Source organism: Cydia fagiglandana, chromosome Z, assembly GCF_963556715.1.
Source record: "Cydia fagiglandana chromosome Z, ilCydFagi1.1, whole genome shotgun sequence".
Taxonomy (NCBI): domain Eukaryota; kingdom Metazoa; phylum Arthropoda; class Insecta; order Lepidoptera; family Tortricidae; genus Cydia; species Cydia fagiglandana.
In genome coordinates, this window is record NC_085959.1 from 24917785 (window position 1) to 24929275 (window position 11491).

The 11491-nt window shown below is 38.6% G+C and overlaps 1 protein-coding gene across 2 annotated transcripts; it reads right to left on the reverse strand.

Annotated features, from left to right (window-relative positions):
• Nucleotides 1–106: 106 nt before the first annotated feature.
• Nucleotides 107–9982, reverse strand: LOC134679414 (uncharacterized). 2 transcript variants are annotated; one of them, XM_063538311.1, is made up of 5 exons: nucleotides 9867–9982; nucleotides 6652–6839; nucleotides 1031–1203; nucleotides 418–584; nucleotides 107–334 (listed from the first exon to the last, which is right to left on the reverse strand). In XM_063538311.1, exons 2-5 carry the CDS (start codon nucleotides 6818–6820, stop codon nucleotides 139–141), a joined length of 705 nt encoding a protein of 234 aa, XP_063394381.1. In that variant the 5' UTR covers nucleotides 6821–6839; nucleotides 9867–9982; the 3' UTR covers nucleotides 107–138. The 2 variants fall into 2 exon arrangements, with proteins under 2 accessions (XP_063394381.1, XP_063394380.1); XM_063538310.1 differs by having other exon boundaries at nucleotides 9863–9949.
• Between the last annotated feature and the right edge of the window lie 1509 nt (nucleotides 9983–11491).

Here is an 11491-nt window from a genome sequence, read left to right on the forward strand (position 1 = left end):
AGTTGAACATTCATTCTCAAAAAAACATAAGTAGGTACATAGACGAGGATACTGGATAATAGTCATGCAGCATTTTGTTAACTACTATATTTGCTGCTTCCCTAGATTTGTTAATGAAAATATTCTGTTGATACAATTTTAGAAATATTTTTTAGACATTATTTTAATACACCTCTCGTCGCCTTTGGGATACGGTAAACCATTTTCTGCGAGTTCGCCGAGCGTAACTTCTAAGTCTGTTCTAAAGCCACACTGTGCTGCCAACTTCTGCGATGCGTTGCCAGTAAACAATGTTGACGTGGCTGTCAATCCAAATTTTAGACACATTGGTAATCTAGAAAAAGAAAACGTCTTATTAGCTTCCTGCGGTAACAAATCCAAAAAAGAGGGAAACTCGCAATTACATATGTCACTTACCTTGCAGCCAGTACCTTAGCGCCCAGTTTGTGCCCTCTGTTCTCCCTTGTTACGAGCAAGCCGAGGCCATACAAGAACTTGTCGACTCCCAAATCCTTAAAAGCGTCGTATTTTCTATCTAGATATGTTAGTGTTTTAAGGAGATCATCAAACTTACTCTTTTCTATCTGAAACATACATTTAAATAATAAAAACGGTATCCAGTACCAAGAAGGCAATGGACTAATCATAAGTAATTAAATACTGTTGCATATAGGCACGGGCCCATTTGAAGCATTTCTGGAGCGGGTTGGGGGGGTGGAGCGGTCCGCAGCGTATCACGGATAGGTTGTCACCTTACATACTACTGTCGAAGTGTCGACGGCGGTAACGCCGCAGAACCATGCAGTTTGCAAAACTTTATTTTAAGAAGTGAGCGATGTAAATCCTTTTCACCTCAGTAGCTCGAACAAGTTAAAAAACAGTACCATTAGAGTATGAGTAGGAATGAATGAGACAAGGCCAAAAAAATGATGACAAAGGTACCGCGAAACCCTCAACCTTGCGTGGTTGACATGCAGTTATCTGGTTTTTTATTCATGTACCTGTATGGAAATTGTGGGATAATACGTACATTTTCAGTTTTTGTGTCTTTATCGTCGACGCATTTGACAACGCAAACATTAAACGCCGCCAACGACCTGTTGTTATCAACCGTTTTGTAGCAAGCCAGGCTCATGCGTTGCGACAAACAATCTCGCCAAAAATCACCCATCTTCTGTAAAGCATCTGGATCTTCGTGTATTCCTGGGAAAATAGCTAGGTACCTGGTACATGTGTCTAATATTTCAGTCATTCTCAGTACAAAAACTACTGAGGGTGACTGAAGTAGCATGCCAAAAACGAAGGTTTCCGAGAAAATACGATGGCAAAGGATCTATATGGAAGTACATAATAAATAAGGTATATCATAATTCCTTTATTACCCCCTCCGATCGTACCAATGAGTTTTTCGGAACTTACATTTATGTACGAAATATCATTTGGTTTACCATTCGCTTTTCGGTAAAGGAATCGTGGGAAACCGAACTAATCCCAGTAAGGCCTACTTAGTGTATCAGAGGGTAACTTGGCCGAACTCTATAGTACCTATATAGATAAGACAGGCCAGCGCAAACCGGCGGAGCGCAGCGCAGACGAGGTAAAATCCCCCGCGATACCGCGAGCGCCCGCCAGCCCGAGCGCTGGAGGCCGGCGCACCAGGGAGCACTTCGGGGCCGGGGGATGTCGCGGCATGCCGCCGCCTACCGCCGCGGTATCCTCTAAGGTGTTCCTCGATGCCGCGGAGTAACAATCCTCCGTGATGCTCCGAGGTCTGTCTCAAAGTCTTCTTCTTCTTCCTCGCGTTATCCCGGCATTTCGCCACGGCTCATGAGAGCCTGGGGTCCGCTTGACAACTAATCCCATGATTTGACGTAGGCACTAGTTTTTACGAAAGCGACTGCCATCTGACCTTCCAACCCAGAGGGTAAACTAGGCCTTATTGAGATTAGTCCGGTTTCCTCACGATGTTTTCCTTCACCGAAAAGCGACTGGTAAATATCAAATGATATTTCGTACATAAGTTCCGAAAAACTCATTGGTACGAGCCGGGGTTTGAACCCGCGACCTCCAGATTGCAAGTCGCACGCTCTCACCGCTAGGCCACCAGCGCTTCCGCTAGGCCACCAGCGCTTCGAGGTCTGTCTCAAAGTATTTGAATTTATACCTGAAGGTAATTGAAATAGGGAAGAAAATTAGTGATGTACCGACTATTGATTTGGCCGACTAATCGGCGCTCGAATGGCCGATTAGTCGGCCGACTAGTCGGCTAGTCGGCCAGATCATTAGTTTCGTATAAGTTTAGTCATTTAGTAATTTATTCAATGTTGCATTGTCATGTACATAATTAAGTGTTACAAATTAAATGGCCAGTTCATGACACCCTGTAAGGGCACACAATAGTAGGTACATACTTATTTACAGTTTTATATGATTTAAACAAGTCTATATGGTGATAGAGTTCAGGTGAAAAACAATAGTTTTGCTCCTTTGGTTGCGCTATTCATCATATTATTACCTAAAAGGTATTCTCTACAGGTTCAAAGACCTATTACAAGAATCCTCGTTCAATTTCTGTCTTTCTTTTATTTGCGATCCTGAGCAGACTGTCAGTACAGCTTGTAGGAGGTATTTCCAAGGCTCTATTTTCCGTACGTAGTCGCCAGTTAAGAACCTATCCCCTGTGGTCAGCGTCTTTACGAACAACGTGCCCTAAGTCTCTAAATTTTGCAATAACATGAAGAGTTCCCCATGTCTCCACCATTTAAAAAAAACTGAATTAAGTATAATAAAATCATTTAACTACCTATCGAACTTGGCCATGAAATTACACGAGAATCAGTTGAGATCGACCTGGGGGCCGATTTTTGAATTTCGATCGCTCGATTTCGTCACTCGAAAATCGGTGGAAACTCGAAAATGCAATTTTTTGAAATACGAGCGGACGAAATTTGGAATCTAGTGGTATTGGCCACTCGATTTCAATTCTATTAGTAGAATTTAAACGCCTAGTAGTGGAGATATCATTTAACGAACTACACGAAATCGAGTGATCGAATTTAAAAAATCGGCCCCCTGTACAGGGAAACACCAGCCCACCTACATACGATAACGATCAAACGGTCAATTATATGAACAAAAGTTTTTGTATGCACTCTGAAGGGGTATTTTAGTAAAATAGACAAAAAACATATGGTAAATATTGACTGTTGATTTCTTTTTTTCTGTTTTTCTTTCACTAATAAAGTGCCGACTAATCGGCCATTTTTGCCGACTAGTCGCCGACTAATCGCCGACTACAAATGTGGCCGGATAGTCGGCTTTCCCGACTAGTCGGCGACTAGTCGGTACATCCCTAAAGAAAATACATTGATAATTTTAAATTGATCTGCGCTGCGCTCCGCCGGTTTGCGCAGGCCTTTACCCACCAGTCCTACCACTTGGAATATCTTATCTTATTTGATGTAGGTACATAGGACACGCAGTTCCTAACGTCTAATTTAAGTGATACCTAATGATAAGTTTATAACACGCGCAAATGTTTCTATAGCCTTAGTCAAACATGCTTATCATTTTATATTACTTCAGTATCTACCTGATCCATTAATTATTTTTTTTTCACCTGTTTATCTTTTGATATTTATTTCATTAAAAACAATTACTATACTCGTACATTTACAAACATATTAAAAGTCGTACGTCACAAAAAATAAACCATCCATTAAATCAGTAATTATTAATTGCGAAACTCGTAAATCTGGATATTATTTACGGTCGAAGATACATGCGCCAATCAAAGTTATCGCTAATGTCTCTTTTACAATAGGGTACCTAATAAAACAATTAGGTTCCTAACACCCTTTTTTGCTTAAAGTATACTTGAGTTAAACAATCTTGATCCCAGTTACTTTTCTACATTTTAATTTCTAAGTTTTCCTAGTATTCCAACTTTTCAATTCGTAATTCGTAATAGGTAAATGGATGGGACGTATCATATCATATCATATTTATTCATCAACAATACAAGATTGTGTTTGAAATGCACATAAAATACAATTGCAATAAAATACAATAGAATAAACAACATTTGAAAATAATATTAACAATAATAGTAAGCACTATATAGTAACATATTTTAGCCATTATATATAGGACGACATTCAAAGCTTATACACTAACTAAACTAAATCAGTATCAAATAACTCATCCAAGCTATAAAAACAACCTCTTATTAAATATTGCTTCAGTTTTTGCTTAAAGATAGTATACTTGGAAATATTTTTCAAATGCTGAGGCAGTTTATTAAATAACTTAACAGCCTGATGACACAGTGCTCCTCAGTTTGTGAAGTAGGGCGAAAATGAATTTTCAAATTTTTAGTGCGTGTGAGAAAACGCAGTTCCTCTTCTTCATGCGTTTCAAATCTTTGCTTGTGTTTGACAAGGTCCGTAAGCAGTATATGTACATATAAGCAGGGCACGGTAAGTATACCAAGCTTAAGGAAAAATTGCCTACAAGAGACCCACGGTGGAATGCGAAATATGGTTCTTATTGCCCTTTTTTGAGCGGTTAGAGCTCTGTTCACGTTATATCTAAAACTGTTACCCCAGAACATAATGCTATACCGCAATTTTGATTCAATTAGAGCATGATATACATACTATTTTTAGTTGATCTACACTAATTTCGTCTATGAGGCTTCTCAAGGCGTAGCAGGCAGAATTAACTACGTTTTCAATAGCTTCCAGCTCCTGTACCCAGTTTAACTTTGAGTCGAGACGTATGCCAAGGAACTTAACATTTTCAACTATGTCTATAGTGGATCCGTTCATAATGATGTGAAATCTGTAAGTTTTTTTGGAGTTTTGGTTAAATAACATTATTTGGGTCTTGTCTGTGTTCAAGCAGAGATTATTAATTGTGAACCATTGCTGGAAGGTGTTTAAAGCAAAATTAACTATTTCATTTAGTTCTACTACGTGATCAGCATGTATAACGGCATTGGTGTCATCAGCGAACATTATTATATTGCAGTTCGGCACCACATTGGAAACATAATTGATGATATCATTTGTGAATATGTTAAATAGCATAGGGCCTAAAATTGACCCTTGCGGTACCCCTCTGCCAACCTTCAATAGATCAGACTTAGTTGATCTTTCACAGCCGCAATGTATATCTTTGATCTCTACATACTGATTTCTGTTTTGCAGATAATTGCGTAGTAGACCGTAAGCAGACGTGAGGCAAAGCACTTCACATCTCTTTTGCCCTATTGTATTGGTAAAAATAAAGTTTTACGTTATGATATGACCAATCAGTACAATAGTTATTTACGATACAAGTGCGAAAAAGAGAAAATTCGAAACGAGTGGCGATAAATTAAAACACGACCGAAGGGCGTGTTTTAAATCGACACGAGTTGCGAATTACCTATTCGCACGTGTATCGTACAACGTTTTACAGTACATATGGCTCTTTAAACTTTTGACATCGCACGAAAAGTGCTATTTTACGCACTAGTGCGGGAAAATAGGACCATATGTACTGTAAAATATATTTCGTCAATTTAGGTGCCTATGTTACTTATACGGAATGACATTGTGATATTTATGACGTGTAGGTACAATACAATAGGTACAAATACTCTTTATAGCACATCACACGAAAAAAAAACAATACAAAAAAACAGAAAAACAGGCTTAGATAAACAGCAGGCGGTCTTATCGCTAAACAGCGATCTCTTCCAGACAACCTTTCGGTAGTGGATATTAATAAATTTAGAATTTTTCAGTAGGTATTGCAAATACAATAAACCTAACACAAAATACACAGAAAACAGACAAATTACCATTCAATAAAAAAAAACAGGTACATACATACATATACCTATAAATACATGCACTTGTAACAATGCCAGCCGCAAAGATAGAGTAATCAGTTAAAATGAGTATCAAGGGAGAGATAACATTTGACCTACTTTTAAACGTTTTCTAATAATTTGATAGAGCAAGTAGTGAAACTGTTATATATTTGTGATCTACTCAAGAAAAAAAAAAGAAGTTTGTACCTACTGCCGACTTCATGGCGTCACAGCAACAACTACCCCCACCACTTTCGCTCTTGTCATCTCATATATTATTTGTGTTCAAGACATTATATAATACTGAATGCGTTAATATACCATAAGTATTGACTCATATCTGAGACGACATGTACAAAAAGTAACCTAACACCATGGGCATATATATATTTAGATATCTAGGGACTGGCTTTACAGGGAATAATAATGAGGAATATTAGGAGCCAGTACAGCGGTGTGACACCGCTACAACGCGATTGGCTCGAATTCGTGAGTGGCAACACTCGACTAGTACCATTTTTAATGCCCGTAAGGCCCGTCCTTAGGGCCCCCCCACATCTGGCGTCTTTCGAGCGTCGGCGTCTGTCGGCGTCGGTCCAGCGCTATGGAAAATGACGTCGCTGCGCAGTTGCGTCGACGCTGCGTCGACGTTGCGTCGACGTCGGCCATAGAATTGTAGACGCCGACGCTCGAAAGATGCCAGATGTGGGGGGGGGCCTTACATATTACACGTCAATGCCTAACACCTGTTCGGCCACCCTACTAATTTGCAATAAAATTGGCATACCTACCGAGGGTAGAGATCAATCTCTCATCCGGGCAAAATTGTTCTATCAAGAGCTGAACAGCACGTTCGTCATCTTCTGGTGGAAGGTCTTCAATAGTCCATACGACTCCTTCGGCTTCCCATTTATCCCACAAGAGAGGACAGCTACAGTCCCATACTCTTTTGAATACCATAGTTCAATGATGATCTTATCTGAAAAGAACAGCTATTCAACAGCAGATAAATTTAAAACGATAGATTTTTCAAAGACCTATTTACTGTTTTAAGTGATACTACCTATAGGTAGGTATTATCATCAGCGCCTCATAAGTTTTTCATTAATTTGTTAAGATTTTGTGCAAGTGCGAAGACGGGGTGGGTTGCTAGGAAGTAATATACCTACATTTTTCGCGTGCTTCTATTGTCGATGTTATTAAACATTTTTATTTTGCAACAACTTGGAAGGTAAAGGCGTAATCTTTAATAGATACTTACCACAGACATTGAAATTAACACACAATGTGTAGGTATGTGTAGGTATTTGCGTCAATTGACGCTACAATAGCAAACAATAAAAATTATAGACTCGCGCACCTTCGTTGTGTAATGGCTCCTCTTCACGTTGGGCCAACGCCAACGCCAACGAGGGACGCATTTATGCGTTAGAGGGAGCTAGTGATATTGCTATCTCATTCTACCGCATGGCTGCGTCCCTCGTTGGCGTTGGCGTTGGCCCAACGTGAAGAGGAGCCTTAACATATTATTGCAACATAGTTCGAACCATTGACATATATCTAAGGACGGGCCTTACAGAAGAATGGTTCAGCGGTGTCACGCACGAATTCGAGCCAATCGTGGAGTATAGGTAACGCAACTAGTTGCGAACAATCGCGCGCGTGATGCGAACTCATCAACCAATCGCGTTGTGGCGTTAGACTGCACAATTAGCTCGAATACGTGTGCGTGACACCGGTGTAGGTACTAGCCCCATTATTATTGCCCGTATGGGCCTCCTTAGATATACGAGTATCAGAGTATGTCAATGGTTCTACCTGTAGCTATACTGAGGGACAAACTTAACTTAGCAGTCGGGAAACTGTTGTAGGTAGGTACAGTCACCTGCAATAATATGTTACACAACGAAGGCCGCAAAAATATCTGACACAATCTTATTTGTAGAGCCCTAAGAGTGTGTCACATATTTTTGCGGCCTTCGAATAGTAACATATTATTGCAGGTGACTGTACATAATAGTAGTATAATAATATATGTCGTAGTTAATTTATTAACTGCAAATAGGCTATACCTAAATAGCAAAAAGGTAATTTTTTTTTGATGTGGGTAGGGTAGTAGGGTAACTACAAATTTACGTTTTTTAACCGACTTCCAAATCCCAAAGGAGGAGGTTATCAATTCGGTTGTATGTTTTTTTTTTTTTTTATTTTTTTTTTTTTTTTTATGTTTGTTACTCCATATCTCCGTCATTACTGGACCGATTTTGAAAATTATTTTTTTGATTGTATGTATATGCATACAGATTGGTCCCGTTTTTGTCAAAATCCAGTTCTGATGATGGGATCCATGAGGAATCGACGTAACTCCTCAAATCTTAAAGGCATACATATGGTGATTTTTGTGTTTTTATCAACAAATCAAGCATATACATTCAAAAACGTGACATTTGATGAAGTGGAACTGCTGATGATGATCAGAACGGAACTCTTCAACGACGCATAGTTCACCTTTGGCGATTTGTCCTCTTCGTTATGTTTGTTAAGCAAGTTAAGTTTTTAAGCCACAATTTTATCAAGCTTGAGTTCTGATGATGGGATCCATGAGAAATCGAGGGAACTCTTCAAATTTTAAAGGCATGCGTATAGAGATTTTTGTATTTTAATCAGAAAATCAAGCATTTTCATTAAAAACTGTCGCATTTGATGAAGTGGAACTGCTGATGATGATCAGAACGGAACTCTTCAACGACGCATAGTTCACGTTTGGCGATTTGTCCTCTTCGTTATGTTTGTTAAGCAAGTTTAGTTTTTAGGCCACATTTCTGTCAAGCTCGAGTTCTGATGATGGGATCCATAAGGAATCGAGGGAACTCCTCAAATCTTAAAGGCATACGTATAGATTTTTTTGTATTTTCATCATAAAATCAAGCATTTACATTAAAAACTGTCGCATTTGATGAAGTGGAACTGCTGATGATGATCAGAACAGAACTCTTCAACGACGCATAGTACATGTTTGGTGATTTCGAATTTCGATTTTGACTCTGACTTGGACTCGGACTCGGACCCGGACTCGGACCCGGACTCGGACCCGGACTCGGACCCGGACTCGGACCCGGACCCGGACTTGGACCGGGACTCGGACCCGGACTCTGACTCAGAGACCCGGACCTTGACCCGGAAAACCCCTATGATACCTAAACTAAATAAACCGCTATGATTACCTACCATAAAATGTAGGTATAAAGTATGATGATGCCAAACCCCTCCCTCTCAAACCCCCGTACACCGCACCGCATGCGCCGTTAAGTGGGTTAGGTTAGGTTTGAACTGCGATCCTCACAGAACCGAACAAAAGTGGGTTAGGTTTGGTTAGAACTGCGAGCCTTACAGAAACGAAATGCTACTAGAAAAATGGGTTTGATTAGGCTCGAACTGCGATCCTCACAGAACCGAACTGCTATCAGAGAAGTGGGTTAGGTTAGGCTAGAACTACGACCCTTACGGACACGAAATGCTACTAGAAAGTACTGTTTTTACCTCCTTTTCTACATAGTGCACCATCTACCATAATCTTTCACCGGGCCCCATAGAAGTCGGTTTTTTTTTCTTAAAAATTATCGGACTTCATCCAGTACTTGTGCTACATGGGATTGATTCTTGTAAAATTGTATGATTCCCAGGACAACACGAACGTACCTATAGGTTTTTCGTATTAAATAACAAATTACATTCACAATTTCAATAATAGTAACTTAATTGTGTTTGGGTTTGTTTTGAGAATAAAATGATTCAGGTATTTTGATACAGTTCCATTTAGACGTGTAACGTAATTAAGGTAAATACAGTACATACCTATAATGAAACCAAAGCATTATTTATGATTTTATAAAATTTATAACAAAATTCGTTAAAATCCTGGTATATGCGAAAAATTAACTGCTATATGTTATCAAACCAAATGTACAATAATTCAATAAAGTACCTAGGTAACCTAGTCACTAACCTTGTAGTATTTTTCTTAAAAATCCAATATTCTGATGGTTCTTAGTGTACTGTACAGTCCGGTTACCTACCGTCTATTGGAAGAGTTGTAATTGGACTGAATTGAATCCATGCAGTAAATGTACGCGTAGCAGTGAATAGTCTATTTTTAGCTTCCGGCTTAAGAAATATAGGCAACCGTGAAATGAGTGTCATTCATTAGGGTATATTATAATGACAGCATATTAGTCGTTGACTGCTATGGTTGGTTACAGCTGGTGACAATACGAAATAAGTTATTTTTTTACTTTAATACCTACCTACCTACTTTACTTACTGCGCCTATATTTTTAACCGACTTCAAAAAAGGTGGAGGTTATCAATTCGACTGTATTTATTTTGTATGTCAGCATTTCTCAAAAAGTTTGTACATTTCGATCACCTCTTAGATTTCTATAAAAATTGGTATGCTGGTACAACATTCCTTTTTTAACCGACTTCCAAATCTCAAAGAAGGAGGTTATCAATTCGGTTGTATGTTTTTTTTTTTTTTTTTTTTTTTTTTTTTTTTTTTTTTTTTTTTTTTTTTTTTTTTTTTTTTTTTTTTTTTTTTTTTTTTTATGTTTGTTACTCCATATCTCCGTCATTACTAGATCGATTTTGAAAATTCTTTTTTTGATTGAATGTATATGCACACAGATTGGTCCCGTTTTTGTCAAAACCCAGTTCTGATGATGGGATCCATGAGGAATTGAGGGAACTCCTCAAATCTTAAAGGCATACATATAGTGATTTTTGGGGTTTTATCAACAAATCAAGCATATACACCCAAAAAAGTAACATTTGATGAAGTGGAACTGCTGATGATGATCAGAACGGAACTCTTTAACGACGCATAGTTCACGGTTGGCGATTTGTCCTCTTCGTTATGTTTGTTAAGCAAGTTAAGTTTTTAAGCCACATTTTTGTCAAGCTCGAGTTCTGATGATGGGATCCATGAGGAATCAAGGGAACTCCTCAAATCTTAAAGGCATGCGTATAGAGATTTTTGTATTCACACCAGAAAATCAAGCATTTTCATTAAAAACTGTTGCATTTGATGAAGTGGAACTGCTGATGATGATCAGAACAGAACTCTTCAACGACGCATAGTTCACGGTTGGCGATTTGTCCTCGTCGTTATGTTTGTTAAGCAAGTTAAGTTTTTAAGCCACATTCTTGTCAAGCTCGAGTTCTGATGATGGGATCCATGAGGAATCAAGGGAACTCCTCAAATCTTAAAGGCATGCGTATAGAGATTTTTGTATTTACATCAGAAAATTAAGCATTTTCATTAAAAACTGTTGCATTTGATGAAGTGGAACTGCTGATGATGATCAGAACAGAACTCTTAAACGACGCATAGTTCACGTTTGGCGATTTTTCCTTTTCGTTATGTTCGTTAAGCAAGTTAGGTTTTTAAGCCACATTTTTGTTAAGCTCGAGTTCTGATGATGGGATCCATAAGGAATCGAGGGAACTCCTCAAATATTAAAGGCATACGTATAGATTTTTTTTGTATTTTAATCATAAAATCAAGCATTTACATTAAAAACTGTCGCATTTGATGAAGTGAAACTGCTGATGATGACCAGAACAGAAGTCTTC

Excerpts from the sequence above, each read along its gene's own strand:
- LOC134679414 (XM_063538311.1), bottom strand. The coding sequence starts at position 6,820 with ATGGTATTCAAAAGAGTATGGGACTGTAGCTGTCCTCTCTTGTGGGAT. Across the intron at positions 1,204-6,651 it reads GAGATTGATCTCTACCCTCG|GAATACACGAAGATCCAGAT; the intron begins GTAGGTATGCCA and ends CTATTTTCCCAG. Across the intron at positions 585-1,030 it reads AAGACACAAAAACTGAAAAT|ATAGAAAAGAGTAAGTTTGA; the intron begins GTACGTATTATC and ends TGTATGTTTCAG.